The following is a 19,118-nucleotide window of genomic DNA, read 5'->3' on the forward strand; positions in this document are numbered from 1 at the left end:
GAAAACCCACAACCATCATTTTATAAATGTTTACAAATTCAGCAAACTAGGCACACTTCACTGCATTTAGCTATAATAAAACTTCATACAAGTACAATATAATCAGAACCAGATTAAAATGGAATCAGATCAAAAACAGCAGTAGTGGACAATAACAAGTAACAGTTCGTATCAAATATCAAGTACATATCAAATGAAGGAATGAAGTAAGTGAGGTGGGTATACACGCATCTCAGTAGAGTGTAAACCTTAATCATAATGGTAGGTTAACCACTAAAACCCCCCTGCTCTTGGTGGCTGTCAATCCTAGATCCCTCTGAGACGATATCTCTGAGACGAACAGGTCCTCTTCACTGATGGAACTTAAAGGGTTCATATGTGGGGAAGACCTTGGATTCAAACCATTGAGGGTGTTGTTGCACTGTTATTCTTCAAATTAAAGGTAGGATCCTACCATTTTGTTCCATCAGTACGTATATGTTTCTCCATCACAAGAAGCTTTCCACAAGACATACTTGCATTGATCAAGACAATCTTACATCAGAAGAAGGTTTCTTGGCTCATATGAACACGTGGGAATCAATGGAACAAAGTGGTAGGCTTCAACCCTAAGGGTTTATGTTCCTGTGAAGAAGAACTGCATGTGGATTTAAATTATAAAAAAAAATCTATCTACATTTGTATAAAGGTCAACATCTGTAGCAAAAGGCTTGTTGGTTGCTGAGTTTCTGCAGCTCTCATTCAGACCCTGAGGGCTAAAAATGCTTAGAAGTTTGTTACAGAACTCCTACAAACTCAGTGCTGGGTGGCTGTAGATTACATTTATTCTTATTTCTTTTCACATTACAAAAGTGTGCAGTTATGTGAAACTGCTGGATTCAACAAAAAAAACCCCTTTCACATATTGAAAGATTAACATCTGAGAAGGAAGGGATCAGTCTGCAATTACGTTACCTCTGTTCCAAACTATCACTTTTCTCGTTTCTGCTCTCTACAGACGCCAATTTACTGAAATTGCTTTTAGGAAAAAAATAAACCCCCGGTTAGGAAGTAGAGAGATTATATAAACATATTTCTGTGAAAGAATTTTACCGTCGATCCATTTCTACCACAATGTAACCTCCACTGATTTTAAATGGCATATTCCATGAATACAGGAGGCTGCAGTGAAAAAGTAGCATGATGAATTATTTACATCCTTCTCACTATTATTTTTTGTTTTAATGACTAATCCAAGATGGCTACCAGGAGTAGCATAAAATATAGCTGGTCTCAGTAGGGTCTGGATGGACATTATGAATCTCCCTTCTCTGACCAATTCATGCTGAGTGGTCGGTTGGCTTCTGTTCTAAGTGAGGAAAGAACAAGTGGAAGAAGATTGATAAATTATGCTTTATCTGATCTCTGAGCAAGCTATCAAAAGTATTTAAGTGGCATATAAAAGGAATGCTGCATATTACCACTATGAGCCACTTTGAGGGTCCAATGAGTACAACATACATGAGCCTGTTATATGGGAACCTGAAGACATCACAACAACATGCAAATAACATATAATATAGGAGGGAAAAAATTCAAACACCAAACCTTGGCAAGCAGGTGGTGCTCCATCCATCTGTAGCCTTTCTCCCAGTCTACATGTCAGAATCTCATTACCAACTAATGTAAACCCTGGTAGACACTGGTACCTTATTATGTCCCCTGTTTGATTAAAAAAAAAGGCTGCAGTTAAACAACAATTAATGGGGACTTTTGGCATTGACAGCAGCACTGATTAATGAAGCACCCGCCATATATAATGTGTAAATGACCACTGGCGCAAATAGCTTTGATTAGACAGAGGAAATGTTGTGGCAAACGAGCAGCCACATTTATCATTTCTTGCCAGCTATACTATTAGTGTGAGTCACAAGCATTGGCTGCTTGTTACTCTGAAGAGCACAACAGCAGGCTGGTTGAGTTTTAAAGCTCTATATTTTTAGTAGTCGTGACAGTAATTAAAGGGACAGCATTAAAGACCCTAATTCTTGCTGTCCTTTTTCAGACATCAAAATACTGTGATTTGGAGATGGCTTGTCAGTTCTAAAACTGCAGGACAGAATTCAAGAACAATTTGAAATGCACCTTATTTAGTGTTTAACTCCGTAAGTGTAACCATCCATAGATCTACATCCTACAAACAGAGCAATCCTAAGCACAGTTACTCCATTCTAAGCCCATTGAAGTCAATGGGCTTAGACTGGAGTAACTCTGCTTAGGATCGCACTGAAAGAGTCCTAGCATTGGGTTGGATCCAGCCAGCTTTTTCATTCAGTCTCACCTAATTCCCCTTTTTATTACAGCTCCCTTTCTGCATGGTGTTTGATGAGGCAGGACCCATGGTCCCCAGCACAGCCTTCTTGGTGGTCTTCCTCCCTTTTTTACCAGTAAAAAAAATCTAGTTGAATCCAACCCATTGAATATTAGTGGATATGGAAATGAACTAAATTTTTGTAACATCTTGTTGTCCGCATAGCTGGTCCTTTCCTAAGAAATCTCACTTTATTACCAACATCTGCACAATTTCAGACAGTCATGCAAGTTGTTGGGAGAGAAGTACACACATACAATTGGAACAATTTGAGAATTTTTAGATTGGCTGATCAACCAGCTGACCAGGCAAACTGGTTTCCAAGGTAAAGTTGCTTGATCCATTCAGCAATGTAATCAACTGTAATGCTTTCAAAACACCTTCCGCTGCATGCACATGTGCTTCTCCAGCTGTACATCTTCCTGTTCAAGACTGTAGCAAGACTAGGATTGCCAGCTTCAAGGTGGGGCCGCCCTGGAGTACTCCCAGGATTACCTCTGATCTCCAGATTACAGAGAAAAGTTCCCTTGGAGCAAATGGCAGCTTTGGAGGATGGGCTTTATGGCCTCAAATCCCTGCTGAGCTTGCTTTCCCCCCCCGAACTCCCCCCCCCCAATTTCTTGGTATTTCCCAGCCTGGAGATAGCAACCCTAAGCCAAACTCTGTTGGCCTCAGAACTGTCATAATGTCTACAAAGTTTTGCAACCTTAAACATTCAGGGCAGGAAAATAGAGTGCCCTGGTATTACTCTATGGTGTTATTGTATTGGAAATAGGCATGGCCATTTTGGATATTTTTATCAGACCACAGATAATTTTGTCTTATATCCACCGTAAAAGGTGAAATGATTTCAGCTGAAAAGCTGAAAAGAGTTTTGCATGTTTGGCAGTTTTCTTTTGGTGAAACAAGTGTTCTTTATGCATTCACTTGACTTTTACCTATTTCAAATTCATCATCCTCACTCAAAATTTCAGCATTAGGTAAAGCAGGCGGAGGCTGACACACTCGAAGTTGGTATGCTATGAAATACAGAAGAGATTATGATAAACATGATGCTCAGGATAACAATGAACCACACTGATAACTTTATCTTGAGAGGACTGAAATCTACAAAGTGGACCACATGGACTCAACAGTATTTAGAATGGTAAAGAGTCCAGTAGCACCTTTAAGACTAATTGTAACATAAGCTTTCGAGAACCACAGTTCTCTTTGTCAGATGCAACTGACTGTGGTTCTTGAAAGCTTATGATACAATAAAGTTGGTTAGCCTTAAAGGTATGACTCTTTACTGTTTTGCCACTACAAACTAATAGGGCTAACACCACAGTATTTAGAATGCTTGTTTTAGAATTTTTACTTCTGGCTCAAATGTTTTAGCCAATAGCAACCCCTCATTTATTATGTATTTTGGATGAACTGCCAGATATACATTTGTCACTTTTTTCAAGTTCCCAGCTATCAAGGCTTGGAGAGAGCATTTCATTGACCCAAATGTTTTATGACACTATATGACACTCAAGAACTTCTCTGGCTAGACAGGAAGAGGGAGGCTAAGGAATCCAGAGCTTAATTTGAACAGGGTACTACTTGCAATGCTGGTTCTGGAGCACTAGAAGACCAGTAAGCAGCACACCACTAGAGATGGGCACGAACAGCAATACAAACTAAAAAACCCTCACAAACAGCCCAATCAGCTGTTCGTGAACAAGCTGTTCATGAGGCCCCATTCTAAACAAACAGGTGGTCGTTGCAAGCCTTGTTGGTTGCTGTTCATCAAGCCAGACAATCTGGCACCTGCAATCAATTCCATTGGTAACCGGAGGCAGGGACTGCCTGAACTCTGTCTGAGCTCCTGCTGTTGCCCTGGAAACCCCAATCTAAGCCCAATTTAGCTTGATAGGCAAATCTTCCTTTCAAGTATGGAGCTCCAAATTTGTTACAAGGAGCAAAGAGCAGGGGGGAGGGGGCTCCCAGCTCTGGTTTTGCAGACAGTGAGGGAGAGAGAGTTGTTGTTGGTATTTTGAGAGGGAGAGTACATTGGAGATTGAATTTTCTGTGTGTGTGGTGGGATAGGGATCTACCTCTTCAAGTTCCAGGGCTGCTGCCAGGCTCTGGACCAAGCTATTATTTATTACGGGTACCTTTCCTGCTGCCTGCTCAGGTAGGGTTTCTGGGAGTGGTGCGGTAGGGATCTTGATGGCTGGAGGAGAGCCTGCTGGCCCCCATGAACAACAAACAACGAACATGTTCATGAACAGGTCATGTTCGTCAATGTTCATTGTTCATGGATAGCAACGAACAACAAACACCGTATTCATTGTTTTTTTCTGTTTGTGCCCATGTCTACACACCACAGCACTATTGGACATTTGCAAAGTCCCTTTCGTCTCTACAGAGTTACAACAGCCACCATTGCACGTTTGGTATTAGGGACAGGACTTGTCCCAAACTTCAACAACTCTTGTTTTATATGTTAAATGTTGGATGGCTCTCTTCCAGTCCCAGAGTGCAACAGGTAAGAGTGATAGCAGTAGCAACTGGAGCAGACAGGAACCAGAGTGATTACATGAATCTGGGGACTGGAGAGGCTGCAGAAGGAAGGGAAGTCAGTGCTGTGTCAAAACAAGCTCCAGATAACAGGGAAAACAAAATAGTTCATGTCTCACCATTTGGGATTGGCTTTGGGAGCAATGAGACCGAAGCAGGGGGAACTTGTGGTCATGTGAGAGTTGGCATCATGAGACAGAGTTGGTGTATGTATTTGTGCTGGTTGAGAGAGTTCTGAAGCAGCAGCTATATTAGTTCAAAAGGAAATTCAAGGCCTAAAAGCTTTACTAGGCCTCTCCCTGAACAATCTACTATATCTACTTCTCTCTTTCAAAGTGACAAGTATGTGGGTACCAGTGAAGGTATCTCATTAGTCTCTCTCCCTCTTGTACTTGCCTGGATATCCTAAAATATATTCTCATGTACACATTACATTAGGGGAAAACAGTTAAGAAAATCAATAATCAGGCCCAGTGCCTGATGTCAGTAACTTAAATTTTTTTTTTACCAACAATTGGAAAAAAAGGGCTCTTTCTATCTTCCATCCCTCATGTATACAAACTCTGTTATTGTGGAAAACTTTGTGACGGCATTGTTAAGAGAAATTATTTTAATTCCTCTTTACCCAATTTCGCCCTGAACTCCAACAATCCATTACATTGGAGAAATCAACAGCTGTATGCAAAAAAGTGAATTTTGGAAAAAGAAATTCCCCTCCCCATAACAGCACTACTTCATGAGATACCCTGCTGTTGGATCTAGTTTTTAATACTTATAATTTTAACAGTTCTCCAGTTTTTTGCAGTTAACATTTTTGCAGTCATTAATAGACATGGGCATGAACGGGGAAAAAAAGAACAAGATGTTTGTTGTTCGTTGCCATCCATAAACAACTAACAACGAACAGTATCTAACACAACCCTGTTCACAAACATGTTCGTTGTTCGTGGCCCCTTAAAGACACCTTTAAACTATCAGATGGCAGGTGACGGGGAATTCCCCCCTGCTGTCTGCCAGCTGGTAGTTTAAAGGGACCTTTCCTGCTACGTGCAACGGGCAGGGCCCTTTAAAAGCCACAAACTGACCTTCCCAATGTCCAATACCCACGAAACTGGCAGGGGACATAGTCCTCACTGTCCTCCAAAGTACCAAGTTTCAGAGAGATTGCACCCCAGGAAAGGCATGATGCATGGGTCTCCCCCTTTGTTGTCATTTTCTCTTCAGTGGCAAAAATGGGACTCTCTGTTGGAAGTACTTTGAAGGGTTAAAGCCAGAAGGAAAGCCAGAAGGAGTTCAGACAGTTCAGTCCCTGCTGTTGCCAGGGGAATTGATTGAAAGGCCCCAGACTGTCTGGCTTGACGAATAGCTGATGAAGGCAATGAACGAGGCTTGCAACGACCACTTGTTCATTTAGAATAAAGCCTCACGAATGACTTGTTCGTGAACAGACGAAAGGGCTGTTTGTGGGTTTTTTCCGTTCATAATGCTGTTCGTGTTCATGTCTAGTCATTAATGGGTTAAATTTCATATTTCTATTCAGAGTAGGTAAATATTCACCAATTATATCAAGCAGTATAACTTCCTGGAGTAGCAGAGGCTTATAAGTAATTATGAGCTCTATTTTGACAACTACTTTTAATTTTACCAGTATTTTATTATTGTTTTCCACAAGTAGGAATATAACAGTATCACACTGATCTTATGCAAATATGCAGATATAGATGGATATAGGTGTGGCTGTAGCTGTGTTACTCATATGGAAGTGAGCTAAGACATTTTTTCCCAACAAGATAACCTGTTAGACAATCAACACATATATACCACACACCATGATAACTAAGCACAAAGAAGCCACTTGTTGTGAAGTCACTGTGAAACTTGATGAGTATCTGATTTGAAGTGCTGTAGACTGATTCCAATGCAGTGTTGCCACTGAACTGTCCAATCTGTGGAGAACTTTGGTCGGGCCCATCCCTAAGAAGTAACAAAACAATACCACCACAATTAAACATATGCCTTGTCACCTTCTTTAGGTAAGATTTAAGGCAGGAACAAAATGAAGAGAACAGATAATTCTAGGTGGGGATATAAATGTTTTAACACATTGTTTAACAAATTAATACGCTGCAATCCAATACCCAATTGGCATAGTTTACTAAGGGCTAGTATCATTTTTTCACTTGAACAGAACTTGAACAGAAGATCCATTAAAACAAGTGGTAGATTTAAAGTGGCATTGCTTGGGGGAAAATAACCTAACAGGTTGTGTTTATCTTGGAAAAAAATTATAAAAGGCAACATTTATCACAATCTCCTCCCTTGCAAATATTCCTTTAAATTGATTTATGTGAAGTTCCTGGTCTTCACTCCCCTATTTTTCATTATCTATTTTTTCTACAAACTTCAAATATTTGGGAAAAAGCAGTATCTTCTCATTTTGCTGTGTGTCATCCTCACCTTGAAATCTCTAACTGGCAAATAAGAGTATCAAATAACAAGCACCCCCTCACTGTTCCAAGGCTGGTGTTTATAGTATTTTGGACTGTTTCCATCCTTTTTCATAGTGTGAAACAACTGTAAAACATGTGCACACTATATTGTTTAATGCTCATAAGACTTCTGTCAAGTGCAGTTTACAGACATTTAATGTCCAGAAAACATATTTTTTTATGGAGCACTCAAATGTTCCCTCTAATGTGCAGGTGCAATTAATTGCAGCTACAGATGTTAGCATTTGGTCACAGACATGTGATTTGTAGTTCGAGTTGGACACCAAAAAGATTACATTGGAACGAACATAAAATTACAGGCTATTTAAAATTATGTGTCTCTTAATGTTCTAGCAGATTTTTCATCAACAGAATCCTGGGCAAAATAATAATGAAAAAAAACCCCCTAGCTTTTATATCTCGTTTTGCTCTCTGCCTAACAGTGACCTGTCCTGCTTCCTCCATTTTTTAAAAAAAAACTTTTTATTTTGAAACTTTTTTGTTTCATACAAAGCTTGACACAAATATTTCAAACCCAACTTTACAATATAATAAGAAAGTCAAAATAAATTAAATGAAACAAACAATCAAATATATACACAAGTAGGTAAAAGGTAAAGGTAGTCCCCTGTGCAAGCACCGAGTCATTACTGACCCATGGGGGGACGTCACATCACGATGTTTTCTTGGCAGACTTTTTACGGGGTGGTTTGCCATTGCCTTCCACAGGCATCTACACTTTACCCCCAGGAAACTGGGTACTCATTTTACTGACCTCGGAAGGAAGGAAGGAAGGCTGAGTGAACCTTGAGCTGGCTACCTGAACCCAGCTTCCGCCGGGATCAAACTCAGGTCGTGAGCAGAACTTGGACTGCAGTACTGCAGCTTACCACTCTGCGCCACAGGGCTCTTCATATATACACAGGTAGAAGTGTTTATAAGATATACATTATTCACGTGTCTACAGACCAAGTTTTAGAGGGTAATCCATATCGTGAAGCAGTCTCTCAGAAGCTAAAAGGATCAGCTGGATACGGTTTGTATGGTTTCATATCTTGGCTAAGCATATAGTACAGAACTGGTAACCAATCTTCTAGGAAGCTTGACTTACTGAATCTGCTTGTTTAACTTGATAGCTTATTTTCTTGATAAATAAAGTAATCCCAGATTTTGTTATGCCATAATGTGATTGAGAGGTACTTGGGATTTTTCCACAGGGTAGCTATAGTAGCTTTAGCTGTGGCTAATAAAGAGGCTATTAAATTTCTCAGCCCTCCAGGTAGGTCCTGATCTGACCAAAGAGTAAGTTGAACTAGTTCAGGTTTTAGAGAAACCTCATATCCTGTGATTTGTTTGATGCATTTATGTACATTTGATCAGAACTTCTCAACGACTTTGCAAGTCCACCAGTAGCGAAAAAAGGAACCTGCTTCCCTGCATAGCTTCCAACACTTTGGGGGCTTGGATTTGTTCATGTAGCGGAGTTTTGGGGGGGTAAGATACCACCTTGTCAATAATTTAATTGATCGAGTTTTGATGTTTATGGACCTGGATTTGAACATTGTTGAGTTCCAAATTTTGAACCATTCAGATTCAGAAACAGAGATGTGGCAATTTGCTTCCCAGGCTGTCTGGTAAGGAAATGGTTTGGTCTTTGAGTTAGAAAGCAATAGTTTGTAATTTTTAGAGATAAAACCTTTGATTTTGCTGTTTTCAAGCTTTACAAGATTTTCAAAGCTCAAACACAAATAGAGTAATCCTAAGAACAGTTACTCCAGTCTAAGCTCATTGAAATCAATGGGCTTAGACTGGAGTAACTTTTCTTAGGATTGCACTAAAAGAGAAGTGCTCTTGAAGCACTGGCTGTTTTTCTGTGTAGTTCTTAATTAACATCAAGTGGTGCATCTAAGTACTTTATGCAGCTATGAAAAAACAAACAAACACACAGTCTTTGTTCTGATGCTACTTGCAGAACTGATCTGCAAACAAGAACACTGATATGAAAATAAAATATATTGGAATCAACCACTGATATCTGTGATCAATAAATAGTAAAAGAAGAAAAGTTAGTTTTGATGGCTCTTCAGGTCAGCTGAGCCCTGCCTTGCACATGTCTTATGCTACGCAAGAAGACAGCAATATGTTCATGCTGGACTAGACCAGGTGAGGAAAAAAAGAGCCTGAAGTGGAAGTCCTGGAAGGGGAAGAAGGCAAAATAGATGCACTGAGTGTATCTTCTTCCCTCTTTGCCTCCATAACCTCACATGCTGCTGTCCTTGCCCATCTTGCAATGGGTTCTTTTCCTTGACTCTTCTTTTGCAACTAGGTTTCTTTGATTCTTTTCCATCGTAGAACAAGCATGCCAGCTACTGCTTGGAAGCAGTGCCTGTTGTCCCATAGACAAACATTTGTGAAAAGCATTACCTTATATTCTTGCTATCACCAGTTCTCTGAAGGAATTTGGAAAAAGCATAAGTTGATGCGGTGATAGAACTTGCTCAGTCTTCATACATACTATCCCCATTCCAGAGAAAGTAGGTCACTGTTGCTCATTTAATATGACAAGCCACTCTCAGCTAAAAGAGATTTAGGCATAACTAATTTCTTCTGGATCAGGGATCATATATGTAATCTTCACACTCAGAGGTTTAGTTGATACATACTCAGATATCAGTCAAGCTTGCTAACTAGCCACCGCATGTGTAAACTGGCATTAGATATGATACAAAGAGAGAGCTGAAAGTTGTGTTTAGTGTGTTATCTACAACAGACAATTCACACAAACAATTCATAACTTGATGTCACAGTTACAAAGCGCAGGAGGCATTCTTCAATAAGGATTTTCTCTTAATACCTGCAAGGCATTTCTCACATTATGCAATGTGGAATGTTTATATATAAGCGTGGGAAGCAATTACTCGTAAATGCCATCTTACGCTTAATACCATATGTATTACTATAAAAAACACAATAGGAAAGAGCATTCCCACACAATGAAATTCCAAACAATGACATTTTCAACAATGGGATGCATGAAGTACATTTACCTTCTGTAAGGTAAAATATGTTCTTTTATTGTTATTAGTCAGTTTGGGAGACTTAGTACTACTAGTCTGGAACCTTAAAAATATGTCAAATCACTTGATAATCTGCCTTATCGCTACATGTCACATGCTATAAAATAAATCAGTAATATTCATTTTTACTTACCAGACAGTTATGAAATCATATATTGGCTCTGTTTGAAGAACAGTGAAATTGATATAGATGCCATTCCCTGGTGGTACTCTTACAAGCCAAAAACAGTCCTGGAAGTTGGGATACTCATCAGGGTAGCCTGGAGAGTATATGGTGCCATTCATTGAAGTTATATTTCCTCCACAAAGAGCTATAAAGAAAAGAAAGGCAATGATGTGCATGTATGTTTCTGCATCAAAAATGTACGTTCTTTTTCTAAAATATGGTAGGTACTATACAGTGTGTAATATGACACAGGTGTCTTCTAACAGGCATGCTGCCTAGCCCATTGTGGGCATACGGTTAAAAAGATAAGGAATGAGAAGTCAGATCACAAGGTTTTCACACATCAATCTTATTTATTTTATTTTATTTATTTATATCATATTTGTATTCCGCCCTCCCCGCAAGCGGGCTCAGGGCAGATTCCCCTAATTAATTCACTGAATATATAGTCTCAGAAGAGCCAGTAAATGAAATTTCATATTAACTAATATATATCTATTGAAAACATACCTTCACACCTGGGAAGAGGATGGTTCCAGTTCCGACTGATCCCATGAAGACAAGTAAGTGCTGAGTTTCCAATTAAAGTGTATCCAGGGAAACACTCAAATGAAATGGTTTGTCCAACAGTAAAGTCAGTTCCAATGACGAAACCATTGCGAAATGGACGTGGGTCGGGACAACTCTGCAACTGATATGCTGAAAGAAAACAAAATAATAACCCTAAGGATCTCTTCAATGCACCAAAAATGCAAGTCTTTTCTAAGACACAACTTTATCAAAAACACCTACTTTAAAAAAAAGAACACCTGACTATTCTTAATGTGTTAAAGTGACCCTTTAATGGTCCACAGCTAGAGATGGGCACGAACAACAATACAAACAAAAAAAGCCACGAACAGCCCAATCTGCCGTTCACGAACAAGCTGTTCATGAAGCTCCATTCTAAATGAACAGGTGGTCATTACAAGCCTCGTTCGTTGCTGTTCGTCAAGCCAGACAGTCTGGCGCCTGCAATCAATTCCCTTGGCAATGTCGGCAGGGATTGTCTGAACTCTGAACTTCTGCTGTTGCCCTGGAAACTCCAATCTAAGCCCAATTTAGCTTGATAGGCAGGTCCAAATGGAACTCCAAATTTGTTACAAGAAAGCAAAGACCATGGGGGGGGGGGGGCTCCCAGTTCTGGCTAGTCTTTGCAGACAGTGGAGAGGGAGAGAGACAGCTGCTGTTGACATTTTGATAGAAAGACAGGGAGAGTGCATTTGAGCTTGAATTTTCTTCGTATGTGGTGGGATATGGATCTACCCCGTCAAGTTCCATGGCTGCTGCCAGGCTCTGGGGCTAAGCTATTGTTTATTATTGGTACCTTTCCTGGTGCCTGTTCAGGTCAGGTTTCTGGGAGTGGTGCAGTACGGGTCTTGACTTGGATGATGGCTGGAGGAGAGCCTGCTGGCCCCCATGGACAGCCAACCATGAAAATGTTCATGAACAGGGACATGTTCATGGTTGTTCGTGAGTCCCTGTTCATGGGTGGCAACGAACAACGAACATCATGTTCAGGGTTTTTTTCTGTCTTTTTTTTTTTCTGTCCACAGCACATTGTTCTGAACTTTTCGATTTCCTAACACACACCAAAATCTGTGTATTTTCATTCCACAAGCCACTTTTGGCTTGCAGTCACAAGTCACTGGTTTCTAAACTCCTTTTACTCGCAAAAGAAGTTTTCCATACTGCAAATGATATTATTTGTGAAAAACATGTCAAAACATGTTGCCATGTTCTCACAGAAATAGTCCCACAATTCTTTGTGTTGTGGACTGTATGTTAAGTGGATTACAGGCCTGCCTGTATTTTCTTTTAAAGCAGTGGTAGCAGAAGGTCATAAGAATTATATGAGCCATGTATATGGATGTGCATACATGCTCACTGCATGTACAGTATTATATACATAAATGGTTTGGATCCCACAGAGGATTTCTGCAGGCAAATGGGAGGTGGTTTACAACAATTCCTCCTTCCTGCTGTAGATCTCCAACTCCCCTTGATGCTGCTGTTGGATAGTCTCTGTCCCCTAGGAGAATCATTTTGGGGAATATTTTGGGCTGCAAAAGTCTTCAAAGGGATCCAATCCAAAAGCAGGTCCAAGCAGTATTTCTACTTTTCCCACGGGGTGATTTTGTCCTAAACGGAACTGTAAAACTGCATCTCATGCTTGAGACAAAATCATGTCTTATAAATAACATATATCTTCTATTTATATATAATTTTGTCGATAGCATCTACAAAGAGAGAGAAAATCTGTGTAAAATCACTCACCTTGATACACAATATGAAATCCCTGTTTGTTCTGAGAATAGTCACTGTGAAAATATAAGCTAGTTTCATGGGTTGTACTAAAAAGAGAAGCTGGTAACTGAGGGCCACTAAGTCTTCCAATAACACTACTAGTATCTGTTGATCCACTTCTGACTTCCAAATAATCATGTATTGTTTCTGTTGAGAAATTTACAAACTGCAAGTGCACACCTGAAAAAAAAAATTATTTGATACTTAAATAAATGTGATAAACTATAGCAATGTTTTTCTTAATAGTATTGTACGGTAAATATGTCAACACTGAAAAAATAACACAAATGGAGAGGCCATACTATTGCATAAAAGCTGAACCACATTCTGATTTTTCAGTACGTGGCCATATTTTACTCTGCCACTTACTCTGCCATTTTCAGCCAACCATTGGTGCTGCGTGAGGTATGGGCATTTGTGAAGGAATCACTGGACCATCTGTATAAACTATAACCATTAATACTACTTGTCCCCCACCTGTAAATATCCATGGGCTATTGTCCTAGGATTGCCTTGAATATTAAAACATCATCTTAACTGTATTGCGACTCTCCTAAACAATATCCAAAGTACTACAAATCTCTTAAACAAAGGCTTTTTTGATGTTGGTTTTTCCTTTCCCCTGTGTTATCTTGTCTGCATAAAAAAAATTATCCTATTCCACTGGAAGGGAAAAGGCTTCATTTTGGTGCTTTCTCTCTCTATAATTTATGTACAGAGGCAAGCTTATACATCAAATGAGAGCAAGAGTGGTACTGGTACTGCAGTTAAAAGTGTTCGAACACAATCAGGAGATCTGGGTTCAAATCTTTATACCAGTCATAATCTCTCAGCCTGACCTAGTCACACGATTACTGGGAGAATAAAATGGTGGAAGGAAAATCTTGTATGAGCTCCTTGGTTGAAGGGCAGATTGAGTGTGATGAGTAGATGAATGAATGAAATAAAATGAATTAATTTTGGAACATTTTTGCTTTGGGGAAGAGAAGGACAAGGAGTCCCATACAGAGATAAAAGTAGTGAATATTTAATTTATATCTGCATTCAAATAATAAGACATATAATAAGACATATTCCTTAATATGTCTTATTATAAGACTTATTCCTGCATGTCTCACTAAAAAGCAAAGTAATCTCCATTTATTAGGTACAGTCTTCAGATAGCTTGGTGAACTACAGCAAACCACTGAGAGCAACAGAACTTTTGCACCTAACTTGCATTAACAGGATAAAATGGAGGAGAGGTGAATGATGTAAGCTGTTTTCTGTCCCCACTGGGTAGAAAGGTGGCTGACAAATGAAGGTGGCTGACAAGTGAAGGTGCCTGACAAGTGTTTTAATAACATAACAACAACAACAATGTATTATTTTCGCATCTAGCTTTCTCTAGCTGCTATTCAGCAGGATGCTTTTGTTGGAAATGAGCAGCCCAGTCCAGCAAACTATGTGCCTTCTTCACCAACTGAGAAAAGGAAGGAAGCGTTGGTGACTCTTTCCTTTTCACTGAATATCTGCTAAAACTGAGGGAAGAAGGAGCCAGAATTGTGACAGCTCCAAAGCTCAGAGACTTTAGAAACAGAAAGACAGAGCTCTATTTGTTGTTCAAGGGGTAAGACATCTAAGAGGCTACCGTCTATTCTTCAGAGATTTGCCGAAATTGTTAACAGACAGCAGGAGAAAAGAACAGGCATTTATTCTGAAAGTGAACCAAATAAGGTAAAATAAGATGACATTTTCATTTTATTTATAATGCAATGCTAACAGAGAATGATAAATCATTGTTTTCATTATAAAGATAATTGAGTTATATTGAATGGTTCTGGCAGAAATAAGCATATGGATTTCATATAATATTCAGCAAATGACATCTGATGTCAATTTAATTATTGAAAAGCGAGGAGTAATGATGTACTTATCCAATTTAAATTATTTTGTGGCTATACAGTACAGATTCTTTCATATATCCAACTACAGCCTTGCAAATAATTTTCCAGGTCACATAAATTATGTCCTAGATGAACATCTATGCTACATATTTAATTTCAAATTAAGACTGAGTGTTCTTGCTTCCATTTATATACCATGGAAGGAGGGGGAAAATGTGGAACTCTATTTAAACAGATGCACACATTCTAAAGTGACCAGCTCCTAACCTTTCCTCTCCTAATCAGTCTCTCTTTTTTTCACATTTAGTATACTACTAAGGTCCGTTTTTGCATTCCGGCTATGTTTAAGCCATAATCTGTTCTGCATTTCACTCTGTTCCAGGAATCACTTTTTCTAGGAACAGGTGTAGTTTAGTGGCTGGCTATTACACCCTTTGTGGTATTAGTACTGTTACTTTAAGGTTAACTCCCATTTGCTCTCTAGAAAGGAGAGGCTCAGTTCTTGTGACCATTACTTAAAGAGTAGTTTGTTACTGAGGCCTAGTTGTGGCCTGTTCACTTTGTTAGTTGTAGTGTTCCAATAATCACAGTTCTTGTGAGCACTACTGCCCCCACTATTGATTCCTTCTCTGCCTAGAGATACTACACCCTTCTAAGATCACTGATTTCAATTGGCTTAGAAGGGTTCAACAACATTTAGGATTGCACAGTCTTAGAATGAGCTCTGAGATCGATCTCGTTGTCTGACTCAGGGCCAAGCTACAAGTGATGAATTACACTTGAACAGCAAGTGGATTGAGTGGAGCGCAAGAGAATAGGGAGAAATACACTTGCTGTTCAAGTGTCATTCGTCACTTGTAGCTTCGCCCTCAGTTACCCATTTGCAGTACTGCTCTACACTAGAATTTAATCCCATATTCTCCAAGGAGTTCATGATATGCATGGGTGCCCTCACCTTCAGCACACATTTTATTCTTAAATGACCCTGGTTAGGTTATTTTGAAAGAAAATGACTGGACCATGTTCATCAATGAATTCCATGGCTAAAGGGATTCCTGAACGTCAGTCTCCCCAGTCACAATCCAGCACTTTAGCTACTGTACCACATTGGCTGTTATATTGTGTTTGATTGGCCTTTGTGTTTGATCTGAGAACTGTTGAAGCATCACTAGCAGGGCATTAGGAAGCTCTGGTGGTCTCGTGATCCTCAATACTGGAACCACAGGCTAGAGTGGATTAATAAACTGCTGCAGATTCCACAGCCCTCACTGAGGAAGGAACATTGGCACTATTGTTAAGGGCCCCAAAGCATCCGTGCTGGTTGTAGTAGCTCATGCAGCAGTGTCCACAAAGTTGGAGACAAATAAGGAGTAACCTATGAGAGGTTATCCTCTGAGGACATATCCTGAGGACCAACCTTAAATACTCGCTGTAGGAGAACCGGTACAAGGAGGAGGGGATGCAACCCTGCTCCAAACTCCCTTGGATCTACATCTCAAAGGAGGTGATCTATGAGGCGAGTGTTTAAACAGATGCTTTGTTTTCTTTTTAGCCTTCTTAGGTATCAGTTCGGTGAAACTGATGTTGATCTCAGCTCCAAAAGAGGAGCTGGTTCGTAGGATGGAACTGGGGGCACTGAAATAGAAGCTGGGATATGGGCCCTTTTCTTCAGTTCAGCCCCTCACTTTGCAGGCTGTTCTGAAGCCCCCAAAGTCTTTTCATACAGGGCTGCTTTCAGTCTTGCCACCCTTTTATGTTTTGCTTTTGGTATGAACTGCCAGCATGCTCTAAAAGTAGAGACATTGTAGCCCTCTCCTAAGCAAATAAGGGCCAGTCATGCTTATCCAATTGAGCCATCTTTCTACTGCATTCAGTACATTTTTTCTAAAAGGACCATGAGGAAGAAAAATAATTTAAATTGAAAATATCAAAGTTCTGAGGTAAAAGTAAGAGCCCTAGAAAACATGTCCACACTTCATGGCAGTGAAGGAAAGACTGAGAGAGGAGCATTCTCCCCTCCTCTGTCATGTGATGGCTTAGGCACGAAAATACTGTCTTGAGCTGCGGGGAGGGGAGGAGGAGGCCTCCAATCACTTCAGAAAGCTCTAGAAATCTTTTGGCTGGTCTGCTCATGTGCAGTCTCATGTATGCCTGCACAGAAGTCTCAATGATGAACCATAGTTTTCAGTGAATCTTAAAGAGGACTCATGTCACTTCTGGTTTTATCCCGAAAGTGATACCAGTCCTCTCTAGGAATAATCAAAACTTTATGGGTTCACCCTAGAGTTTCTGTTGATTCCTAGAAAAGTGTGATATCACATCTGAGTTTTTTCTGCTCAACAGCCATTTTTTAGTTTTTCTTCCACCACCACCCTGAGTGGCAGCAGGAAACAAGAGGCAGAACTAGAGGATCCTCTGCTACTACCGGGGCCTGGCAATCCTAGTCTACTATCACCCTCCTTTAAAGGTCCCAAATATTACACAAAGACAAATCTGAGTTAGGTTGTTATGGGATGGAGAATTTCTTTTTCCAAATGTCCTTTTTTAGATATAGCCATTGATTTCTCTTACTTTCTTTTTTTTTAAAGAAGAATTTCTCTTTCATTGCTATTTGAAGAAAAATCAAGGCACCTTTTTGTAAATTCAGTCCTTGCACTTGTTTTATGTTATACAGCCCAGAATGGTGCTCTAGCAGAACTATAGGATGGCTTGGGAAGTCACTGTCTGCCTCTGAGCATCTACAGAGTGAAATTCTAAAATTCTGCCAAACCTCCCTTCATGCCGAACTCTTTGATTAAAAAGGAGTTGATTAGAAATGGACTACACATTCCTAAAAAAAGAAAAGGATTGCTGGATTTCAGAGTAAAGAAGAATTAAGATAATTTCTCTTTTAACAACCGTATGAACACATGCTTTTAATATGATTAGGTTTCGGTTTTTGAAAACGGAACCTAAAAATATGAAGTGTAAACAAATACAACTGTGTGGATCCCAGGTAATATATCTAGGATGCAGAGAAGTTAGCCGTGTTAGTCTGTGGTAGCAAAATCAAAAAGGGTCCAGTAGCACCTTTAAGACTAACCAATTTTATTTTAGCATAAGCTTTCGAGAATCAAGTTCTCTTCGTCAGATGCCTGATGAAGAGAACTTGATTCTCGAAAGCTTATGCTAAAATAAAATTGGTTAGTCTTAAAGGTGCTACTGGACCCTTTTTAATATATCTAGGGTATCCAATATATGGCATACTCTGTAATAAATTAATTACTTTAGCATTTCAATACTAAACTTGCTAAAATATGTAAGTCATGGATCATAATTCTTGAAGCACTACAATCCCAATTTCTAACTTGCTTTATCCTCAAGTTAATACTTGGTGTCATAACTTCTATAATTTATATCTTTAAATGTAGTTCAAGAGAATGAATATATGCATTATTCTACTGATTTAAACCTTCATGAGCATCCAATGGAATTTTCAGTTTCTCCCATTCCCTACAATATCCAGGGCTGGACACCTTGATACGTGTTGTGGCATGGTACATGTTGAGCTACCATGAACACAGTAGTAAGTGTGGAAACATGCAGCACACAATGGAAGTCCTGTGCAAACAAGGTTGCCATGTCCATGTGAACAACACAGGCCATTATGTCTAACAAAGCGCTGCAAATTAAAGCAGTCCTAAGTCCTACAACAAAATTATACATATATTACTGTTAATTAGGAATTAAACATACCAAAACCAATAGGTAGCATGATTGTCCATGTGCAGTCCAAACTGCTAGGATAATTTCCAGGAAAGCCTGGGCTGAGAATCACTCCACTGAAGTCTGACATAGATCCACCACATTGTGCTAAAAAGGAGAAATTAACATAAAGAATAGTTTAAGACAACCAAAGGTGTGTGGCGGGGTTAAATTATTTATATTAATTTGCTAAATAAACACCTTTTAAAATAAAACATTCGTTATTATTTTACATTAGGATAATATTTTTGCTTTATTGAGTTAGAAGAATCACCATAATTAAGAAATATATTATAATTCAAAATGTCCTCCTGAGACCTCCTAATAATATATCCTATAATTTAGGTAAGACTGTTGACATCTATGGGAGAATTCTAAGTATTTGGATGATTCCCTCTAACTAAACACTGATTTAGGCTACCCACATTAAATAAGGACCAAGCTAAACATGCAGGATTTTAAAGAGTTGGGTCCGGGTTCCACAGACCCAACTCAGGTCCCCTGCAGCCA

At 39.4% G+C, this 19,118-nt stretch overlaps 1 protein-coding gene across 3 annotated transcripts in view; it reads right to left on the bottom strand.

Annotated features, from left to right (window-relative positions):
* Positions 1 to 19,118, bottom strand: part of CSMD3 (CUB and Sushi multiple domains 3) — a 922,268-nt gene that overhangs the window by 133,709 nt on the left and 769,441 nt on the right. For all 3 annotated transcript variants that reach the window (XM_054984891.1, XM_054984890.1, XM_054984889.1), the window contains 7 exons: positions 18,600 to 18,716; positions 12,949 to 13,158; positions 11,143 to 11,331; positions 10,600 to 10,777; positions 6,729 to 6,874; positions 3,289 to 3,369; positions 1,588 to 1,701 (listed from right to left, as the gene is read on the bottom strand). In XM_054984891.1, coding sequence (XP_054840866.1) covers positions 1,588 to 1,701; positions 3,289 to 3,369; positions 6,729 to 6,874; positions 10,600 to 10,777; positions 11,143 to 11,331; positions 12,949 to 13,158; positions 18,600 to 18,716 — 1,035 coding nt within the window. The remainder of the gene's footprint in view (positions 1 to 1,587; positions 1,702 to 3,288; positions 3,370 to 6,728; positions 6,875 to 10,599; positions 10,778 to 11,142; positions 11,332 to 12,948; positions 13,159 to 18,599; positions 18,717 to 19,118) is intronic.

This window comes from Eublepharis macularius, chromosome 7 (assembly GCF_028583425.1).
Source record: "Eublepharis macularius isolate TG4126 chromosome 7, MPM_Emac_v1.0, whole genome shotgun sequence".
Classification (NCBI taxonomy): domain Eukaryota; kingdom Metazoa; phylum Chordata; class Lepidosauria; order Squamata; family Eublepharidae; genus Eublepharis; species Eublepharis macularius.